Source organism: Schistocerca piceifrons, chromosome 1 (assembly GCF_021461385.2).
Source record: "Schistocerca piceifrons isolate TAMUIC-IGC-003096 chromosome 1, iqSchPice1.1, whole genome shotgun sequence".
In the NCBI taxonomy this organism is placed as follows: domain Eukaryota; kingdom Metazoa; phylum Arthropoda; class Insecta; order Orthoptera; family Acrididae; genus Schistocerca; species Schistocerca piceifrons.
In genome coordinates, this window is record NC_060138.1 from 97,280,238 (window position 1) to 97,301,656 (window position 21,419).

Here is a 21,419-nt window from a genome sequence, read left to right on the forward strand (position 1 = left end):
GATAGCGATTTGGTTCAGCAAATAAATAATGTTACATGGTGAAACCAGAATGTATACAATGGAAACAGGCAGATAATAATAATATGAATAATAATAATGATGATAATAATTCCATGTCTTTCAACTGCTTGGTGTAAGACTTTCAATTGGACATAACTTCAGGGATTTGCATTTCCCTAGCCTACCCCAGTAACATTTCTGCGGGAAGCGATGTAAGGTATGACGTGGAAGCCGAACAACATGTCGTTCCTCGCCACAAAACCCTATTTTGCAACATAATATCCGTTCAATGGGACGGACTTACGCCCCCTACAGGGAGGACATGCGGGCATGTCACCATTCCACTGGTTGACGTCGGGGCCAACGTCTTTTTGCATCTATAACCTCCCCATCATCCACGTACCGGTTCTCGCGGAGGGCGTTCTTCATTGGGCCAAACACATGGAAATCGGAAGTTGCGAGATCCGGGCTTTAGGGTGAATGCGGAAGAACAGTCCAATGAAAGTTCTGTAAGGTCCTATCGTGTTCGCAGACTTGTGTGAGGCCCAGCGTTGTCATGGAGAAGAAGTTGTTTGCATTATTGTGGCCACGAACACGGTGAAGGCATTTCTTCGATTTCCTGAGGTTAGCACAATACACTTCCGAGTCGATGGTTGCAGAATGAGGCATAGCCCATTCAGAGCCCGGAGAGATCGTCGCCATGACTGTACCGGCTGTTGGTGTCGCTTTGAACGTACCGTAGGAGACGTGGCGTCGCGCTACTCAATGGATCGCCGTTTTGTTTCCAGTTCGAAGTGATGAACCCATGTTTCATCGCCATAGACGATGTTCGACAAAATATGTCACGATTCAGCCTCGTAACGTGCAACCATTTCCGCACAGATGGTCTTTCGTTGCTCTTTATGGTCTTGTGTTAGGTGGCGAGGAATCCAGTGATCGCACGCCTGTGAGTTCCTCAACTGGTGGGCGAGTGTGTGAGCACCAGCAATAGAGACGTCCAGTTGAGCAGCGAGGTGGTTTGATTGTGAACCGCCGATCACCTCGAATGAGAGTGTCCGCACGTTCCAAAAATGCAGGAGTCGCAACTGTGTGCGGCCGCCCTGCATGCGGGAAATCGGACAGGTTTGCGCGTCCTTGTTGCCATGACGCCTCGCCCAATGAGTCACCGCTCTTTGTTCACTACCAGGCAGCCGTAGATATTCTGCGAGTGGTTATGAATATCTGCAATGGTCTGGTTTTCCGCCAAAAGCAACTCAATGAGTTCTCTCTGCTTGGTACGCACCTCAGTCACAGACGCCATTTTGAAGGCTACTTACAACGCCGCCACCTGTCGGTAATTCGTGAAACTGTAGGGGAGTGAAGAGGGAATATTCCACGATTTATGACAACAAGTTCTGCATTTTTTGTCAACCGAAATAGTCCGAGAGAGAAATGTGTTGCATTACTGTTTCAACACATCTCATAATTGCACTTGCGTGCGAACTTTACAATGAATGAAGGAATTTGGCGAGTCAGCTGCAAGAGTGTGAACAGAATGTAGCACAACTGAGTATCTTCAAAATGGCTCTGAGCACTATGCGACTTAACTTCTGAGGTCATCAGTCGCCTAGAACTTAGAACTAAATAAACCTAGCTAACCTAAGGACATCACACACATCCATGCCCGAGGCAGGATTCGAACCTGCGACCGTAGCGGTCACTCGGCTCCAGACTGTAGCGCCTAGAACCGCAGGGCCACTCTGGCCGGCTGAGTACCTTCAAAAAATGTTGTGCTTGGTCCACGGCTACTGACTTTAGTTGCCCGTTATAAAAAGCTAGATATACTTATATCACTACTATTGAAATAAGAAAACATCTCAGGTCATAAAAGTGTTTTAACTACTTGCTGTGAGACAAGTGTCAACTGACCGGTGGTCCGCAACTGGAGTGCTGTTGTGCGCGTCATTTAGGCAGCGGTGATTGGCTGACAATTAACGTCATACTTGTGGCGGCGGGAGCCCTTTGGCAGCAATCTCGGACGGCACCTCTTGCAAGTTTCTTGGCCAGAGCTGGATCGTAGTGGATGTTAGGTGTTAGGAGTGGCTACTTCCACGTGTTGGCGTTGCTCCCAGAAGCAAAGCCTAGAGCGTTGTTCGAGACGTCAATAAGTGCTCCTCATGAAGGATGTTGGAGTGCACACACTTAAATCCAGCAGTAAAGTGTCTCACACTACGATGACTTCTCCCCCGGCGTTCTGTACGGATCTCAGTGGTCGTGTCCTTACATCTGATTTGCCAGCTCATATTTTTCTGCTGCCCAAATGTTCAAATATGTGTGAATTCCCAAGGGACAAACTGCTGAGTTCATCCGTCCCTCGACTTACACACTACTTAAACTAACCTATGCTAAGAACAACACACGCACCCATGCCCGAGGGAGGACTCGAACCTCCGGCGGTAGTGGCCGCGCTTCTACTCCGTAGTCGAATTATTTAACGAGAAATTTAGTAAGCTTTGCGCAATGCCTTCTTTTCCCAGGCTAAGAACCACACACATACTCTTCACGAAAGGCTTACTTGGAACGCCTCCCTGTGTTATGGCAGGTTGCATTTCTTTTTTAAGGAGCTCCTCAGTCCTACTGCTGGCGAAAACACAGACTGGTCCTGCAATAGCAGTTGGATGACCCGCCATGGTGGCATTCACAGTCCATCTCTCAACTCCAAATGGCAACAGTCCCCTAATGTGCCCTGTGTTTGATGTAGGTATTGTGTGGCTGCAAATCTTTCTCCCTCTTGGGCTATGAGGCAGTCGTCACTTCTTCCTAAACATTAAGCTTTTCCTTACGATCCATTAATCACATTCCATATTGGTCCATCGTACATACGCACTTCTCAGAATAGCAGCTTGTTTGGGGCTTTTTTGTACGTCGTTTTCCCTAATTTTCTTTTGTATATGGAAATCACTTTTACTCTGTGATTCTTCAGTTTCTCCCCTCGTATTTGTTGCTCGAAGAGTCCACGGGTATACTGCCGGTCCATAGTGTCCAATGGGCACAATATTTCGGCGATCAGACATGTCACCATCGTCAGGTGCGCTGGCGAACTGAGCTCCTGAGGGCGGGCGGCCGATTTAAATCCCCTTCCCCCGCGGGCCGCTCTCTTCTCCGTCCGCGCCCGCGCGCCGGCGGTCGCGAAGACGTGGGCGTCGGAATCTGTCGTAGCGTCGATGTGCTTGCTACGTCCGCCCTGGTCGCCAGCTCATACTTCTTGCTGAGAGTCTTCTCTGCACTGTCTTTAAGAAGACCAGGGCGGATGTAGCAAGCACATCGACGCTACGACAGATTCCAACGCCCACGTCTTCGTGACCACCGGCGCGCGGGCGCGGACGGAGAAGAGAGCGGCCCGCGGGGGGAGGAGATTTAAATCTGCCGCCCGCCCTCAGGAGCTCAGTTCGTCAACGCACCTGACGATGGCGACATGTCTGATCGCCGAAATATTGTGCCCGATGCACACTATGAACCGGCAGTATACCAGTGGACTGTTCGAACCACTTTTACTCTGTTTTCAAAACAATTTCAGTATGATGAGAAATACCGGAAAAATCGCTTCCTCGACGGAGTCGTTGGGAAGAAACGAACATCTCTAGATCAATTCCTTCAGAGAGGGAAAAAAATAAGATGGGTAATAAACCGTAAGGAAGAGAACAGGAAGAGTTCCATCTCCATGTATGGTAGAACTGAGCCGACGGCCAGTTGCGAGGCAACCAGTAGCCGCTCGAGGCGGAAGGAAAACGGAACTTTCTCCGGCACACTCAGCCGCCGGCGACAGCGCACAGGCGCGTCCACACCTGTGGGGCGGCGCAGTCTGGCACACCTGAATCTGCCATCCGGCACGCTCCTGCGCGAACGTCTCTGGTTGAGACGTTGGTTAACAGTTGGTTGACAGATCGTCGGTCAGTTTACGAAATTAAACCCTGAAAGCGTACACTAATGAGCAGAAATACTATAACCACCTGTCTAATTGCTTGTTTGTCCATGTTTGGAACGAAATACACCAGTGATACCGCGTATCAGGGATCAGACAGTTTGTTGGTGGGTTTGTGAAGGTACACTACTGGCCATTAAAATTGCTACACCAAGAAGAAATGCAGACGTTAAACGGGTATTCATTGGACAAATATATTATACTAGAACTGACATGTGATTACATTTTCACGCAGTTTGGGTGCACAGATCCTGAGAAATCAGTACCCAGAACAACCACCTCTGGCTGCAATAACGGCCTTGATACGCCTGGGCATTGAGTAAAACAGTGCTTGGATGCCGTGTACAGCTACAGCTGCCAATGCAGCTTCAACACGATACCACGGTTCATCAAGAGTACTGGCCTCCATTGACCAGACGATTTCAGTTGGTGAGAGATCTGGGGAATGTGCTGACCAGGGCAGCGGTCGAACATTTTCTGTATCCAAAAAGCCCCGTACAGGACCTGCAGCATGCGGTCGTGCATTATCCTGCTGAAATGTAGCGTTTCGCATGGATCGAATGAAGGGTAGAGCCACGGGTCGTAACACATCTGAAATGTAACTTCCACTGTTCAAATTGCCATCAATGCGAACAAGAGGTGACCGAGACGTGTAACCAATGGCACCCAATACCATCACGCCGTGTGATACGCCAGTTTGGCGATGACGAATACACACTTCCAATGTGCGTTCACCGCGATGTCGCCAAACACTGATGCGACCATCATGATTCTTTAAACACAACCTGGATTCATCCGAAAAAATGACGTTTTTCCATTCGTGCACCCATGTTCGTGGTTGAGTACACCATCGCAGGCGCTCCTGTCTGCGATGCTGCGTCAAGGGTAACCGCAGTCATGGTCTTCGAGATGATAGTCCATGTTGCTGCAAACGTCGTCTAACTGTTCGTGAAGATGGTTGTTGTCTTGCATACGTCCCTATCTGTTGTTTCAGGTATTGAGACGTGGCTGCACGGTCCGTTACAGCCATGCGGATAAGATGCCTGTCATCTCGACTGCTAGTGATACGAGGCCGTTGGGATCCAGCACGGCGTTCCGTATTACCCTCCTGAACCCAACGATTCCATTTTCTGCTAACAGTCATTGGATCTCGATCAACGCGAGCAGCAATGTCGCGATACGATAAACCGCAATCGCGATAGGCTACAATCCGACCTTTATCAGAGCATTTCTCCTCCTTACACGAGGCATCACAGCAACGTTTCACCAGGCAACGCCGGTCAACTGCTGTTTGTGTATAAGAAATTGGTTGGAACCTTTCTTCGTGTCAGCACGTTGTAGGTGTCGCCACCGGCGCCAACCTTGTGTGAATGCTCTGAAAAGCTAATTATTTGCATATTGATATTTCGGTTACAGGAGTAACGCGTCCACCTGACGCAGCATGTGAAAGTTGCTGGATTTGGACGGGTTACTCCTGTAACCGAAATATCAGACCTGAAAATGGTTCTAGATGAACCGAAACCGGTCATACGAATAAAAATTTTGCAATGAAGACTGATTATAAGTAACATTGTAAAATCACTGATTGCTGCTATCCTATCAGACATTATGTCTGTATTTGCAAAATTGTAGGAATGCCTATCAGCCTCTATTTACGTTATAGTCGTACATATAACTGCACCAAGCTTATTTTTTGATTAAGGTACATCATCTTCCCGATAGTTCTCTTTCCTATTTTGTATGATATTGTATTCTGCTTCCTCGATCGACTTCACAACAACGAACCTAAGATGACCGGCCTCCCTAGCTGAGATCTTACCTGCTTTGAGCATTACTCGCACACATTTCCCAAGTCGGAGACGTTTTTGAGAATGATATATAACTTTCTAATCGGAAGTGTAATTTTGCCTCACTAATTTCTTCCCTTTGTCCTCTCTATTTCGTGTACAAGGAGAACAATTCGTAACTTTATTTATCTAAGATGCTTTACTAATTTATGTCGTTTGTGTACTGTTAAATGTTTAATTCAGAATGTCTCTTAGTATCAACACACATTTTTAAAATATTTTACAGATTCAAAACCGAGGTCTGCTGTTTGACTGGGAATGACTGAAATCAGGAAGATTGCTATCAAGTGATGGCACACCAGTAACGCCTGCTCCAGCCAGCAGTAAGATGGACGGATTGCTGTACCTAAACTCGCTGCCGATCTTCGACTCGAATAATAATACGCCCGAGGTTACCGAAGATGGCTGCGCTGCGGCGGCGAACGGCAGCTCCAAGGAAAACACTGAGCGAGAAGCGGAGGCGGCGCCCGCCGCGGAGTCGGGAGCGAGCAAGTACTCTCTGAGGCCGCGGACGCAGAGGCGGCAGCGCTCGCAGGAGGATTCGACGGAGGACGAGGACGGCGGCAAGTGCTCGGGGGAGGCGTCGCCGGCGGCCGAGGGCGGGGGCGGCGCGCGGCGGCGGACCGGAGGCGGCGGCGGCCGGAGGGCCCGGCGCCGCCAGCCGCAGCCGCTCAGCAGGTACCGCCGCAGGACGGCCAACGCCCGGGAGCGCGAGCGCATGCGCGAGATCAACGCCGCCTTCGAGGCGCTGCGCCGCGCGCTGCCGCCGCTGGCCGCCCCCGCCGCCCCCGAGTCCGACGACGACGACGCGTCCGAGGAGCAGCAGCGCGCCGGCGAGAAGGTCACCAAGGTGGCCACGCTGCGGCTCGCCATCCGCTACATCACCGAGCTCACGCGCGCGCTCGAGACCGTGTCGTACTCGCCGCCGTCGCCCGCGCTGCTGCCGGCGCCGTGCGGCCAGCAGCAGGAGGTCTTCTCCGTGCCCTACTCCGCGCTGCAGACCCAGCAGCTGCCGCCGCAGCTGCCGCCGCAGCAGCAGCAGCAGACTGTCGGGGAGGCGGCGGCGCTGCAGCTGGGGGTGTCGGCCGCGGTGTCGCTGCCCCCGGTGTCGACGCTGATCCTGCCGCAGGGCGCGCCCTGCGGCGGCTTCTTCTCCGGCGACGCGGCGGCGGGCTGCGAGCAGCTGCTGACGCCGCCGCCGTCGCTGACGCCGTCGTCGTCGCTGGGGGCGGACTGCGTGGCCCCCGCGCTCGACGACGCGTGGCCGCCCCCGGACCTCTGCCTGACGCCGCCACCGCTGCTGGATGACGCGTTCCTGGCGCCCCGGTGACAACGGCTGCACACACTTGGTGAGTGCGAGTGGAGTAGTAAACATCTCAGAACGGGAAGTACGTGACCTCGAATGCTTAGAACCGCACCTAGATGTGATCAGTGGTACTAGAGGTTGGATTGGGTTGTTGTGGGGGAGGAGACCAGACAGCGAGGTCATCGGTCTCATCGGATTAGGGAAGGACGGGGAAGGAAGGCGGCCGTGCCCTTTCAAAGGAACCATCCCGGCATTTGCCTGGAGATATTTAGGGAAATCACGGGAAACCTAAATCAGGATGGCCGGACGCGGGATTGAACCGTCGTCCTCCCGAATGCGAGGCCAGTGTGCTAGCCACTGCGCCACCTCGCTCGGTATCAAGCATGAAAACAGGAAGAAGGTGTACTGAGTTTTTTTTTTTTTTTTTTTTTAAATTTCTTTATTCATAACAACAATAATAATTATACATGATTGACCCACCACCTTAATGATTAGTGGGTCCTATGTTCCTACTTTATACAATGGCAGCTTCTACGTTTTACTTAATTACAGACAGTTATGTGGTTAGTACTAGGCAGACTACTTCTTATTCTAAGTTAGCTTAACTTCTAGTTACTACGAAAGGGTTAGTCCTAACTGCCTGCAGCGTTACAATTGTGCCAGTGTAATGTATAAACCTACTACTTTGGAAGCCTTGCCCATAGAGCTAATCCCTATGGGCGTGCCCCTGGCACAGGGCAGGCAAAGATGGTTTATCGCTGCAGGTTCCTAATTTACTTTCCTATTCTAATTGCCTAAATCTACTTCCTATTCTAAGTCAAAGTTGTACTGAGTTGTGGAAATAGAAGCAAAATGAAAACAGTGGACGCTCCAAGTATTAGAAATGCAACATAGAGCAACCGAGAGGTGCTACCACGTCGCGGTTAAGTGGTCACGGTGTTAGAATACCATTCATGCAATCGTCTTCAAAGCTACCTCGTACCAACAGTTTTCTTTTCTTTTTTCGATATATTCAAATTTGCGTCTGTGTCGTGCTGTAACGTCCGTTTGCAACAGCCAGGTGTAAGAGAGGGACCTATAATGAAAGATGGTTCTGCGCAACTACACTGTGTGTGTGTGTGTGTGTGTGTGTGTGTGTGTGTGTGTGTGAATTCCTAAGGGACCAAAGTGCTGAGGTCATCGGTCCCTAGACTTACACACTTCTTAAACTAACTTAACGTTAAGGACAACACTCACACCCATGCCCGGGGGAGGACTCGAACCTCCAGCGGGAGGGGCCGCGCATCCGTAACTTGGCGCCCTAAACCGCACGGCCACTACTGCGCCACAACTACACTATTGGGATCCGAAAGGAAATAGGTTTCGAATGTTAACCGCAAACGTTTGATAACAAGGCGACAAGTTAACCGAATCCTCCACCGGAAAATACGTCTGGTGTACGTCTGGTGTATCATACACGACATTAGTGAAAGTACCTACGTCTGGTGTATCATACACGACATTAGTGAAAGTACCTGTGTCATAGGATACGAATCTCTTACTGACGCACCTAACTTGTACGCCTGGTGAGTGAGTGAGATACGCCTCCCTGCCAGATTTACGAGTTGGTATGAATGTAAATCTTAGAAGAAAGATTAAGGAAAGACTAACCTACGTTTCTAGCATTTGTAGACTTAGAGAAAGCTTTTGACAATGTTGACTGGAATATTCTCTTTCAAATTCTAAAGGTGGCCGGGGTAAAATACAGGGAGCGAAAGGCTATTTACAATTTGTACAGAAACCAGATGGCAGTTATAAGAGTCGAGGGACATGAAAGGGAAGCAGTGGTTGGGAAGGGAGTAAGACAGGGTTGTAGCCTGTCCCCGATGTTGTTCAATCTGTATACTGAGCAAGCAGTAAAGGAAACAAAAGAAAAATTCGGAGTAGGTATTAAAATTCATGGAGAAGAAATAAGAACTTTGAGGTTCGCCGATAACATTGTAATTCTGTCAGAGACAGCAAAGGACTTGGAAGAGCAGTTGAATGGAATGGACAGTGTCTTGAAAGGAGGATATAAGATGAACATCAACAAAAGCAAAACAAGGATAATGGAATGTAGTCTAATTAAGTCGGGTGATGCTGAGGGAATTAGATTAGGAAATGAGGCACTTAAAGTAGTAAAGGAGTTTTGCTATTTGGGGAGCAAAATAACTGATGATGGTCGAAGTAGAGAGGATATAAAATGTAGGCTGGCAATGGCAAGGAAAGCGTTTCTGAAGAAGAGAAATTTGTTAACATCCAGTATTGATTTAAGTGTCAGGAAGTCATTTCTGAAAGTATTCGTATGGAGTGTAGCCATGTATGAAAGTGAAACATGGACGATAAATAGTTTGGACAAGAAGAGAATAGAAGCTTTCGAAATGTGGTGCTACAGAAGAATGCTGAAGATTAGATGGGTAGATCACATAACTAATGAGGAGGTACTGAATAGGATTGGGGAGAAGAGAAGTTTGTGGCACAACTTGACCAGAAGAAGGGATCGGTTGGTAGGACATGTTCTGAGGCATCAAGGGATCACCAATTTAGTATTGGAGGGCAGCGTGGAGGGTAAAAATCGTAGGGGGAGACCAAGAGATGAATACACTAAGCAGATTCAGAAGGATGTAGGTTGCAGTAGGTACTGGGAGATGAAAAAGCTTGCACAGGATAGAGTAGCATGGAGAGCTGCATCAAACCAGTCTCAGGACTGAAGACCACAACAACAACAACATGAATGTAAATGTGATAATTCCTTATTTTGTCACATAAACTGCAACAAATGAACGCAGCAGTTTTACAGTCTCACTGTTTTCTCTGTGCTCTATCAAAACGTACGTTTTTAATGTTTCTGAAAGTTGCTTTCCATTTTGGAAGTTTTGACTGTTGAATTCCTTTGCTGTAAAATAGTTTACACTTGTTGTTTCCATTTCTGTGAGACGTCTGTATGGTATCTCGCCCGCTCTAACTGTTCAATCACATTTACTTGCTACGGTTACGCTACGGTCGCAGGTTCGAATCCTGCCTAGGGCATGGATGTGTGTGATGTCCTTAGGTTAGTTAGATGTAAGTAGTTCTAAGTTCTAGGGGACTGATGACCTCAGATGTTAAGTCCCATAGAGCTCAGAGCCATTTGAACCATTTGCTACGGTTATATGTTATTACCACATGGCTGTCCGCAGGTTGTGGTCTTGCGGTAGCGTTCTTGCTTCCTGCGTACGGGATCCTGGGTTCGATTCCCGGCGGAGTCAGGGATTTTCTGTGCCTCAAGATGACTGGGTGTTGTGTGTCCTTCATCATCTTCCCCTCTCAAGTCGCCGAAGTGGCGTCAATTAAAAAGGACTTGCAACACGGCGGCCTAACTCCCCCGCGTGGGGCCTCCCGGCAAACAATGCCATACGAACATTTCATATTCTACAGCCAATGTATATTACGACAACTGCCAAGATTACAAAAAGGAAACAAACATTTCAATGGTAGGACGGACAGTTCATAATTTTGTGAAAAAAATAAAAATAAATGGTACGAGCTAGTTTTTAACACTGCTCGCCCGCTTTGCAAGCCAAAACCGTGATCGCTTTACCATGACGCCATCGCTCCTCCACTTTGCTCGATGTTGCACTTCTTAAGCTTGGACCTTCACTGTTTCTATTTTGCTTTTTTTCACACTTCAATACACATTCTTTCTGTTTTCATGCTTGGTTCGTGTTCAGTTTTTGACGGACTATCTATCGGGCTATGTTACCACTAAATCTGTGGGGAGTGTGGTGGGAAGGGAGGGCGGAGAAGGGGAGTTTCCCTTTGTGAGTAGTCCAGTTCCAGAGTGGGACTGAAATCCCGTCCATGGCGAATAGAATGGTGTGGCGTCGCGGTATCAGCGACAGTGAAGTCCGAGACGAGACTTCCTGCAGTGAGATGCTGAAGCGCTTTTGAAGCATCAGGCGGTGAGCGGTACATGCGACGCTCCTGTGCTGTCCATTTCACCAGCGTTGCGCATGCGCTAAGAGCGGCTGACCGTGGGCTGTGTGTCATCTGATCTGCGGCCCCGTGGCGGCACGCATCACGGTTTAGGCATTTATGGTACCACAACTGCCAACTGAAGGTCTAAGAGAAGAAAAGTGCTACCGCGGTGAAACAAAATATTGACATTATAGGATCAAAAACACACATATTTCAATACCGTGTCCTGTTACTGTATTTCCACTGCTTAACATAATTATGCTGTATGAGCTTCTAACTTTTTCTCCTGACATGATAGTGTTGCACAGCTACTGAGTCTTCGGAGTGCAGGTGTGGGATTTTAATGAGGTCGTCGAAGCAAAGTGAAGCAGAACAGTATGAACTTCCGACTAAATACACTTTTTCACATTCAGTATTACTTCCGCTCTCAGGCAGTCCAACATACGCCACACTAATTACATTTCTCCATTTCTCAACGACGTTACTCGTATGTCAGCGTCATAACCTGCATATTCGATGTTGAATGTGAAAAAGTGACTTCAGCCAGAAGTGCGTACTGTTCTGTTCCACTTTGCTTTAATCACCTCATTGAAATCGCATACCTGCACTTTGAGGACAGAATAGCTGTGCAACACTATCAGGTCAGTAGCGAAAAAGTACGTTCTTCAGATAGCATAATTACTTTAAACTCAGTGAAGACACTGAAATGTGTGTGTCTTGGTTCATGATATTTTGTTTTTTTCCTGTTACCAAACTTCCTCCCTTAGACCTTGAATGGATGTAAATTCAATTAACTCTCGGGATAAGACGAGCAGCGTTACATATAAATGCTCCACACCACCGTTTTTCATATGAGCAGTTTAGATCAAGCACATTTTTCGTGCAGTTCTGTGCATTCGAGATCAGCTATTACGTCTTTGATTTTCTCAAAGACTCCTTTTTTGTTTTAATCCAGTACGAATGTTCAACATAAACACAGGTAACATCGTGTGTGCTCCAACCTCCACCGTTGTCAGTACACATGAACTCTTTACCATACAGGATCACCACTACTGTCGCATTTCAACCTGATGATGCTGTTTATCACAGCAAACTATCGTAGATGGATACTTTCTAACTCGCTGCTCTGTGTAAACTGGGATGCTGAGGGTTCGAGATTGGTACCTGAGATTTCCGGCAATGTTTCCTTGCTGAAACCATTCAGCCTTGTGAGACAAACTGAGGAGCCGTCTGAATCATAAAAAAGTGAAGAGTGAGTTAAACGTCCCGTCGACATCGAGGTCATTAGAGACAGAGCACAAACTCGGATTGTGTAATTGAGTCATAAATAATGGTTCCAAAGTCGGGCAGCTGACCACGACTGGGAACTCTAGGTGTTGACTGCATGCACCTCCATCCTAGCTCCAACGACGCCCACGACGTATAGCATCAGGACGACTAGTCAGTCACTTGTGTTATCTTCAACTCGCGGAGTTATAGTTACAGTGGGGAATTTTTAAGTGAAACCAGAAACCACGTGAACAGTAGTCCCACTTACAATTTCTGTGCCGATAGCAACTCTGTTGCGGATAAATGTAAGGTAAAGGCAAATAACAATACATAATATTCTGCAGCGCCTAGTTACTAAGTTATGATAAACATTTCTATCTTGAGACATTATTTGGGTTCAAAGGTGCTGAACAACGAAGAGATATTGAAAGGGAACAAACACGAGTAACATATGTCTTGAGAGTATTTTGAAGAAATGCAAGCTATCTGACACGTTAGCAGCATAATAGATGCTAGTGCGACCAATCCTAGAACACAGCTTCAGGTTTTCGTGTCTTTGCCAAGCAGGCGTGACACGAGACATAGAAGGATTTCTGATGACCACCGCTAAAACCATAACAGATGGGCATATCGAATACGAAAGTGCAACAGAGATGGTCAGGGAAAGTACCCACAGAAACACACGGAGCTATACTGGCAATCATTGAAGAAAGATGACGCCGTTTTCAATAAACCCTGGTGGGTAAAGGAACCTTACCTGTTCTGGAATACAGAAAGTTTATGCCGTCCCTGTCCCATCAGCCGCATAAACATCTTGAGAATTAAATAGGAGTAGGGTGGGAATGGAGATATACAGAAACTCGTTTACGATTGTCCCACGTGTGTGTGTAATCGGACAGGAGGGGCTAATAGTGGTGTATAATACTATACAGACTCTTACTGAGCAAATACATATACAGAGTATTTGAAATTCCTTGCAACAAACGTGTAGAAGTGACAGATGATGTCATGGGGCAAAACTTACGTAAGAGACAACATTCTCGCTGAGACTAAACGCCAAGATTTCATCACATTAGCAGTGAATACTCATCATGTGTGTAGTATATTAGGCGCCGATTAATGTTACCAAGAAAACCATAAAAATTAACATCTGTAATCGGAAAAAGAAATTTTAGAAGCGAATGTGGAACTTAGATTTTGCTCAGTCTAGTGTGTTTGACGTGGAGAAGATTATTCGAAGATGTGCAACGAGTATTGCCCATTAACATCAGAGACTGCCTGCGGCCTGCTGCGCCGGCCGGGGTAGCCGTGCGGTTCTAGGCGCTACAGTCTGGAACCGCGCGACCACTACGGTCGCAGGTTCGAATCCTACCACGGGCATGGTTGTCTGTGATGTCCTTAGGTTAGTTAGGTTTAAGTAGTTCTAAGTTCTAGGGGACTGATGACCTCAGAAGTTAAGTCCCATAGTGCTCAGAGCCATTTGAACCATTTCAACCGACCTGCTGCTTTTCAGGGTCGTTACCAAACTCAGACAACTCCTGACGTTACTGGGAAGCATCAGCGAACACGTTGTCTCCAAAAGAAGTTACTCCCCATGGCGTGATCTAAAACTCCTTAAAGTCTGTCACAAAGACTTCCAAAGACCTATTATATGGGTGCTATAATGTTATCGATATGTGACAATGTCGCAATGTGAAATGAAATCTAATGATTCCTTCCGCGGCTCGCGGTCTTGCGGTAGCGTTCTCGCTTCCCGTGCACGGGGTCCTGAGTTCGATTCCCGGAGGGGTTAGGGATTTTTTTCTGCCTCGAGATGACTGGGTGTTGTGGGTCTTTCATCATTAATTCATCCTCATTCACTCTCAAGCCGCCGTAGTGGCGTTAAGGAACTTGTAGAGCGGCAGCCGAACCGCCCCGCGAGGGGTCTCCCGGCCACCAATGCCATACGCTCATGGTGGCCTAGTCACATGTTCGGAAGAGTTTGCCTGATTTCTTTTCTGATTTACAAGCTCATTGGCCTAAATGTTACTCACCCTCTTAAAAGAGGACGCTGGTAGCTATAGATGGTGCTGTACTGGTGCCAGGCGGTCACGTGAGCCTTCACCGCTCGCCAAAGTAATGGAAATCAAGTGCTGAGCATGTGCCAGTAAGTTGTATGGAATCAGAGCTGTAGGTGAAGATATGGCAGAGTAATATGTCGAAACATTTCCATTTTCCCTTTCACGAATTAATTTTTCTGTTCGTCGTATTAATCATTTTTACGCATCTGAGCAGTGCGTAAATCTGACATGTCACATATCTAGTCACATATCTAGCTCAGTGGTCTTCTGACTACATATCAGATATTAGTTCCTAGATTGCTCTGTAATGTTATTCAGAGGCAATCTCATGGTATCAGTGAAAGTAGGTAATGACGTTGTCACAAAATTAGTTAATTCTACTGTTCTCTTTTCAATTGTCTTTGGCACAAATTAGATTTATTCACTTTTCCAGCTACACTGAGCAGTTTACAATAATTGTTTGATCCAGCCCTTTGAATCTGTTCTAGTAACACTGTTTTGAAAGTGTTAATAGGCGAAGTCTGCTTTAAAATCCCGTACATAGCGTTTTTGATATTAATACTGAATATATATACACTATTGGCCATTAAAATTGCTACACCAATAAGAAATGCAGATGATAAACGGGTATTCATTGGACAAATATATTATACTAGAACTGGCATGAGACTACATTTTCACGCAAATTGGGTGCATAGATCAGTACTCAGAACAACCTCCTCTGGCCGTAATAAAGGCCTTGATACGCCTGGGCATTGAGTGAAACAGAGCTTGGATCGCGTGTACAGGTACAGCTGCCCATGCAGCCTCAACACGATACCACAGTTCATCAAGAATAGTGATTGGTGTATTGTGACGAGCCAGTTGCTCGGCCACCATAGACCAGACGTTTTCAATTTGTGAGAGATCTGGGGAATGTGCTGGCCAGGGCAGCAGTCGAACATTTTCTGTATCCAGAAAGGCCCGTACAGGACCTGCAACATCCTGCTGAAATGTAGGGCTTTGCAGGGATCGAATGAAGGGTAGAGCCATGGGTCGTAACACATCTGAAACGTAACGTCCACTGTTCAAAGTGCCGTCAATGCGAACAAGAGGTGACCGAGACGTGTAACCAATGGCAACCCATACCATCACGCCGGGTGATACGCCAGTATGGTGATGACGAATACACGCTTCCAATGTGAGTTGACCGCGATGTCGCCATACACGGATGCGGCCATCATGATGCTGTAAGCAGAATCTGGATTCATCCGGAAAAATGCCGTTTTGCCATTCGTGCACCCAGGTTCGTTGTTGAGTACACCATCGCAGGCGCTCCTGTCTGTGTTGCAGCGTCAATGGTAACCGCAGCCGTGGCCTCCGAGCTGATAGTCCGTGCTGCTGCAAACGTCGTCGAAGTGTTCGTGGAGATGGTTGTTGTCTTGCAAACGTCCCCATCTGTTGACTCAGGGATCGAGACGTGGCTGCACGATCCTTTACTGTAATGCGGATAAGATGCCTGTCACCTCGACTGCTAGTGATTCGAGCCTATGGGATCCAGCACGGCGTTCCGTATTACCCTCCTGAACCCACCGATTCCATATTCTGCTAACAGTCATTCGATCTCGACCAATGCGAGCAGCAATGTCGCGAAACGACAAACCGCAATCGCGATATGCTACAAACCGACCTTTATCAGAGTCGGAAAGTGATGGTACGCATTTCTCCTCCTTACACGAGGCATCACAACAACGTTTCACCAGGCAACGCCGGTCAACTGCTATTTGTGTATGAAAAATTGGTTGCAACTTTCCTCACATCAGCAAGTTGTAGGTGTCGCCACCGGCGCCAACCTTGTGTGAATGCTCTGAAAAGCCAATCATTTGCATATCACAGCATCTTCTACCTGTTGGTTAAATTTCGCGTCTGTAGCATGTCATCTTCGTGATGTTGCAATTTTAATGGTCAGTAAGCAGTAAAGGAAACAAAAGAACAATTCGGAGTAGGTATTAAAATTCATGGAGAAGAAGTAAAAACTTTGAGGTTCGCCGATGACATTGTAATTCTGTCAGAGACAGCAAAGGACTTGGAAGAGCAGTTGAACGGAACGGACAGTGTCTTGAAAGGAGGATATAAGATGAACATCAACAAAAGCAAAACGAGGATAATGGAATGTAGTCAAATTAAATCGGGTGATCCTGAGGGAATTAGATTAGGAAATGAGACACTTGAAGTAGTAAAGGAGTTTTGCTATTTAGGGAGTAAAATAACTGATGATGGTCGAAGTAGAGAGGATATAAAATGTAAACTGGCAATGGCAAGGAAATCGTTTCTGAAGAAGAGAAATTTGTTAACATCGAGTATAGATTTAAGTGTCAGGAAGTCCTTTCTGAAAGTCTTTGATGGAGTGTGGCCATGTATGGAAGTGAAACATGGACGATAACTAGTTTGGACAAGAAGAGAATAGAAGCTTTGGAAATGTGGTGCTACAGAAGAATGCTGAAGATAAGGTGGGTAGATCACGTAACTAATGAGGAGGTATTGAATAGGATTGGGGAGAAGAGAAGTTTGTGGCACAACTTGACTAGAAGAAGGGATCGGTTGGTCGAACATGTTTTGAGGCATCAAGGGATCACAAATTTAGCATTGGAGGGCAGCGTGGAGGGTAAAAATCGTAGAGGGAGACCAAGAGATGAATACACTAAGCAGATTCAGAAGGATGTAGGTTGCAGTAAGTACTGGGAGATGAAGAAGCTTGCACAGGATAGAGTAGCATGGAGAGCTGCATCAAACCAGTCTCAGGACTGAAGACCACAACAAATTGGAACGCGCCAATTCAACTATCGAACTTGCTTCAAGCTACCCGTCTACAAAGTCGACAACCGTCGCTTAACCCTCTTCGTGGAAAAATGTGTGCTTAATGTATATTTTGCCGGGAGTCCCTCCTTGAGGAGTTCGACCATTGTTGCAGATCTTTCTAGTGACACCATTCCGGCGATTTTCTTGTTGATGGTGATGATGACGATGACAACCGACACACAAACCCGGCCGGGAATCGGAGCCGGTGTCCTGCGAACAACAGTCAGTAGCGATAACCACAACAGCACGACGTGCTAACTGTTCAATGGAATCCGAACTGGACACGCATTCGGCTTCCACGTATTCTAGCAGAAGAAAACATTCGGTGTGGTAGCAATGAGAGGAGAGACAATTTCGTACAGGTTCCCCTCACTGGACCATGCATCTACGTTGCAGACAAATTCCAAACCTCTCCAAACTTTTTCGCAGAATGAGGGCGTGTCATACTGCCAATGATGTTCCCTCAGTCGTATCCAAATGTCCAGCCCTTGAAATCTATTCCTACCGTTCTAGAGGAATAATCAATGCACCACCACGGGAGTTGACTCTCTTCATTTTCCCTGATGATTTTGAACAACAGAACACTCTACATATATTCACCGCAGTCATGTACACTAAAACATATCACTTACAGTTTCCGATAAGTGAACCATTTAGAAATGTTTGTCCTACAATCTTAGGCAACCGCAGTAAATAAACGTAATGCTTTGTTGATACTGTGTTCAATGTTCTAAAGCCCAGATCTATGCTGCTTGCAGCAATCAGCAGGCACAGGGTATTCGTTTGATCGATATAACAGAATGGGTTAGTGACTGTTTCGATATGATGCTGTATCCCACATCCTGAACCGTGATGTTTAAATTTTAATGTATTTGAGATCTTTATGACGATAAGTGATATGCTTTAATATTCTCAGTTCGTAATCTGTCACTGATCATGCAATGCAGTCTGAATTCTTGTCCTCTTCTTGCTCACATCATCATGCAATATTTTTAGCGGCAGTGTAATGTCAGATAAGCCGAACTATTTTAAAGGCGATGATACAATGGACTTCAAATAAGCAAAGACACGAATAACAGTAAATAAAAAATATTTACATGATATTGAATTGTCCGACTTTCATTACCAGAGGTAAAGAAACTGTTCATCATTTTCAAGCAAATACTTGATCGCTGTACATATGATGCGACACTAATTCCAGAGTCACAGATAATACTACACTTTGGAAGAATTAAGTACAGTGATTCTATTTCTGATTGGCATGACGCCTGATGTTTCACTCCTTGCTGTTTATGAAGAGCAGAAAAAGAAGCAGGTAATTTCCACAGCAATGATGGCATAAAAAAATGTCGAAACCACTGAGTTCGTTTTACAACAGACGAGAACATCATCCGAGATATCAAAGACATCATTTGGCACCCGTGTTGCTAAACTTCCCATGAGTAAGAACTCTTATTATGGCAGAGAACGCTGAAACGTTCAAATGCATCATATTGTAATATGGACAGCACAGGTCACAACGGATATGAAAAAGCTGAAATTAACTCTATACTCTGCAAATGAACGTTGGGAGCTGATGTCTGAACCCTGCATTGTGTTTCTGGCCTAGTTCATAGTAGAGGTGTTTCAGCCGTTGTCTTCATCTGAGACGTTATGAAATGTGAAGAGAATACATGTGTATTGTTGATGTCTGGGATAAGTGCTTGAAAAGTACGAAGTTGCGTTTTGGGTGTTACGGGTGTGAGGTCACGAGAGGACAACGCTTACTCGTCCCAATTAATAGCCTATTTGGGGCTCGGCCAGAAATGAAAGCGACACAATTTGAAGCTCCAGATGGTCAAGCACTTAGAGAAAAAAAAATCTTTTCGTGCGGGTCGGGTGAAGGGTAAGCTGTTGGCGCAGCGGACAGAGTACGGCACGGTAATCCGGGGGTTGTGCAGTCGAGTCCCTATATGAATTTTTTTTCATTTCTTCTACTTTAAATTTTTACATTACTTACATAATTGAAAATAAACTGAAATACTGCTAAGTATATTTCATTAGTGTAATTATTAATATTGTCGTAAGAATCAAGAAGAGGAAAGTCAAAGATGAATTTGGGATTGCAAATCTGTTTCAGGGAATGAATTGTAAGGTGCACATGAGAACTTCGTACACAAAATTAGATACTTCTATTATTGCACGGCTGATGTTTTACACGCGCTATGTGATATTCATCGTAGAAACACGTGAAGCTCGATTCGTTGCCCGGTTATAGGTATTTGGTACGATGTATTTAATGTGCAAGCACAACGTAGGTCATTTAGAGAAACTATATTACACTATAAGCGCGATATTACCGCACATTAAACTGATACCCGTTTGAGGTTTGCGTCTTTTCTCCTACTGCTTTGATGCGCTAACTGCGGTAGTGAACAAGTCGGACCTTGCGTTTCCGGTGCAAAAATGTTTGACTAGCATTAAACACGCCATTATCATGAAGTTGTCTATGGCTTGCATCATTCGGTTTTATGTTAATTCCTCTTTGCATATCCATTATACGTATCACAATACTCCAATATGTTCGTGAAATTTCAGACGCTTTGCACGGCCGGTCGGTGAGAAAATCCATTCCTGAAACTTGCGAATACGCTCATAATTTCTACAAAATTTGCAGCACGCCTGTCCTCAAAAACTACTAACTTGCTACTAACAGACTGGTCCTGCCACATATCAGCAAATGTGAAAAGGGAAAGTCCTCTCTTTTCCGCGTCAACGCAACAACCTTTACCCTACTCTTTCTTCTACGCCAACAGCTCTCTGGAAACTAAGCAAACAGGAACTGGCGCGATCGGTGACAAAACATTTTTCTAAATGCTTGGCCCTCTGAAGTTCCCACTTCCGTCACCTACACTTCTGGCCAAGCCCTGCGTATACCATAAATGTGGACGAAATCGGTGATTTCGGGTAGACGCGGTCCCCGTGTATGTACGGCAGGTAGTGCTTCTCTCTAATGGCAACCAAGAGGTCGTTGAACTTCAGGGGAGGGAAAGGGAGGGGCGACGTTCATGAAACTGACCGAATAGGTCAATTTTAAAATTAATTTTTTGTTTATTAGTAGAACTCATGACAACATATTCGCGAAGTATCAGTGGTGAAATCGCATCCAAAGTGCCTGAAAAATAATCAAGTGCATGTCACGACCTTCCTGCCACGCCCACTTTTTGAAGCTATATTTCAATATTTCCAGGCACAGTTGTATAACAACCTCCACGTTCAAAAGGAGGGGCTTCCAAATTGTATTATGAATGCTGTGAAGCCCATTTACGGGTTTCTGGAGTTTCCCGAACTTCTTAAAAGGTGTGTTAATGACAAAACGTCGAATACGAATTAGTCTCCAAATTCACTCATATGGAAACGCGCCCTCAAACCACATTTTCATCTGCTGCAATTATCAGAATTGAAACTTACGATGGAGTTCTTCTATTTAATGATGGGAATGGAGGGAGGATGAAGGAATTGCAGAGAACGGGCATTAAAACAGGAAATTTCACTCAAGACATCTCCAGAAAAATAGCTCTCTGCAGCTGAAAAGTCAGTTGACGACCTGACAAAGAAACTAAGGCATAAAACATGGAACCAAAGGAGAATCCTTGAAGGAAAAGACGACCTGAATACAAACCCGATGCCTTCTGAAGAGATGGAAAATAAAAAGCATTAAGTTGTACTTTAAATTGATTCGACAGAAAATTATGTTTGTTAAGGTTTATGTATCTTTTTTTCATAATCTATGAGAGCAGTAACTGTGAAGGTTTATACACTTATTTCTGTAAACCCAGTAAATGTTTATTTGACACTACAATAGTGCCATACGATCGTTGTATCACAGCGGGACACATTGCAAAAATCCTTGGAAATTTTTAACCTGGTGTGATTTGTATCTATTCTATTTTAGGACGTGGAATGAATGGTTAGGCAAGCATCGGTGTAACTTGTAGTGTCTTGGTTGTGCCTCCATTGCTTCGGCTAGCTGATCTCATTATTTTTCGTAAATGTTGTCAGTTCACAATTCCTATTACATAGTCTCCAACTGATCTTTTACATTTGAAAATGACGTAGTTCGTTTAAACAGCTAATGTAAGCCCTTTTTTATAAAGAAAAATTTTATGTACTGTGGCTATGGC

The 21,419-nt window shown here is 45.9% G+C and overlaps 1 protein-coding gene across 1 annotated transcript in view; it reads left to right on the forward strand.

Moving 5' to 3' along the window:
* LOC124782801 overlaps positions 1 to 21,419 on the forward strand; it is a 66,976-nt gene that overhangs the window by 17,972 nt on the left and 27,585 nt on the right. Inside the window, exons 2-3 of the mRNA XM_047253976.1 lie at positions 6,035 to 6,553; positions 6,602 to 7,157. Of these exons, the coding sequence (XP_047109932.1) occupies positions 6,137 to 6,553; positions 6,602 to 7,138 (954 nt within the window). The 5' untranslated portion in view covers positions 6,035 to 6,136 and the 3' untranslated portion in view covers positions 7,139 to 7,157. The remainder of the gene's footprint in view (positions 1 to 6,034; positions 6,554 to 6,601; positions 7,158 to 21,419) is intronic.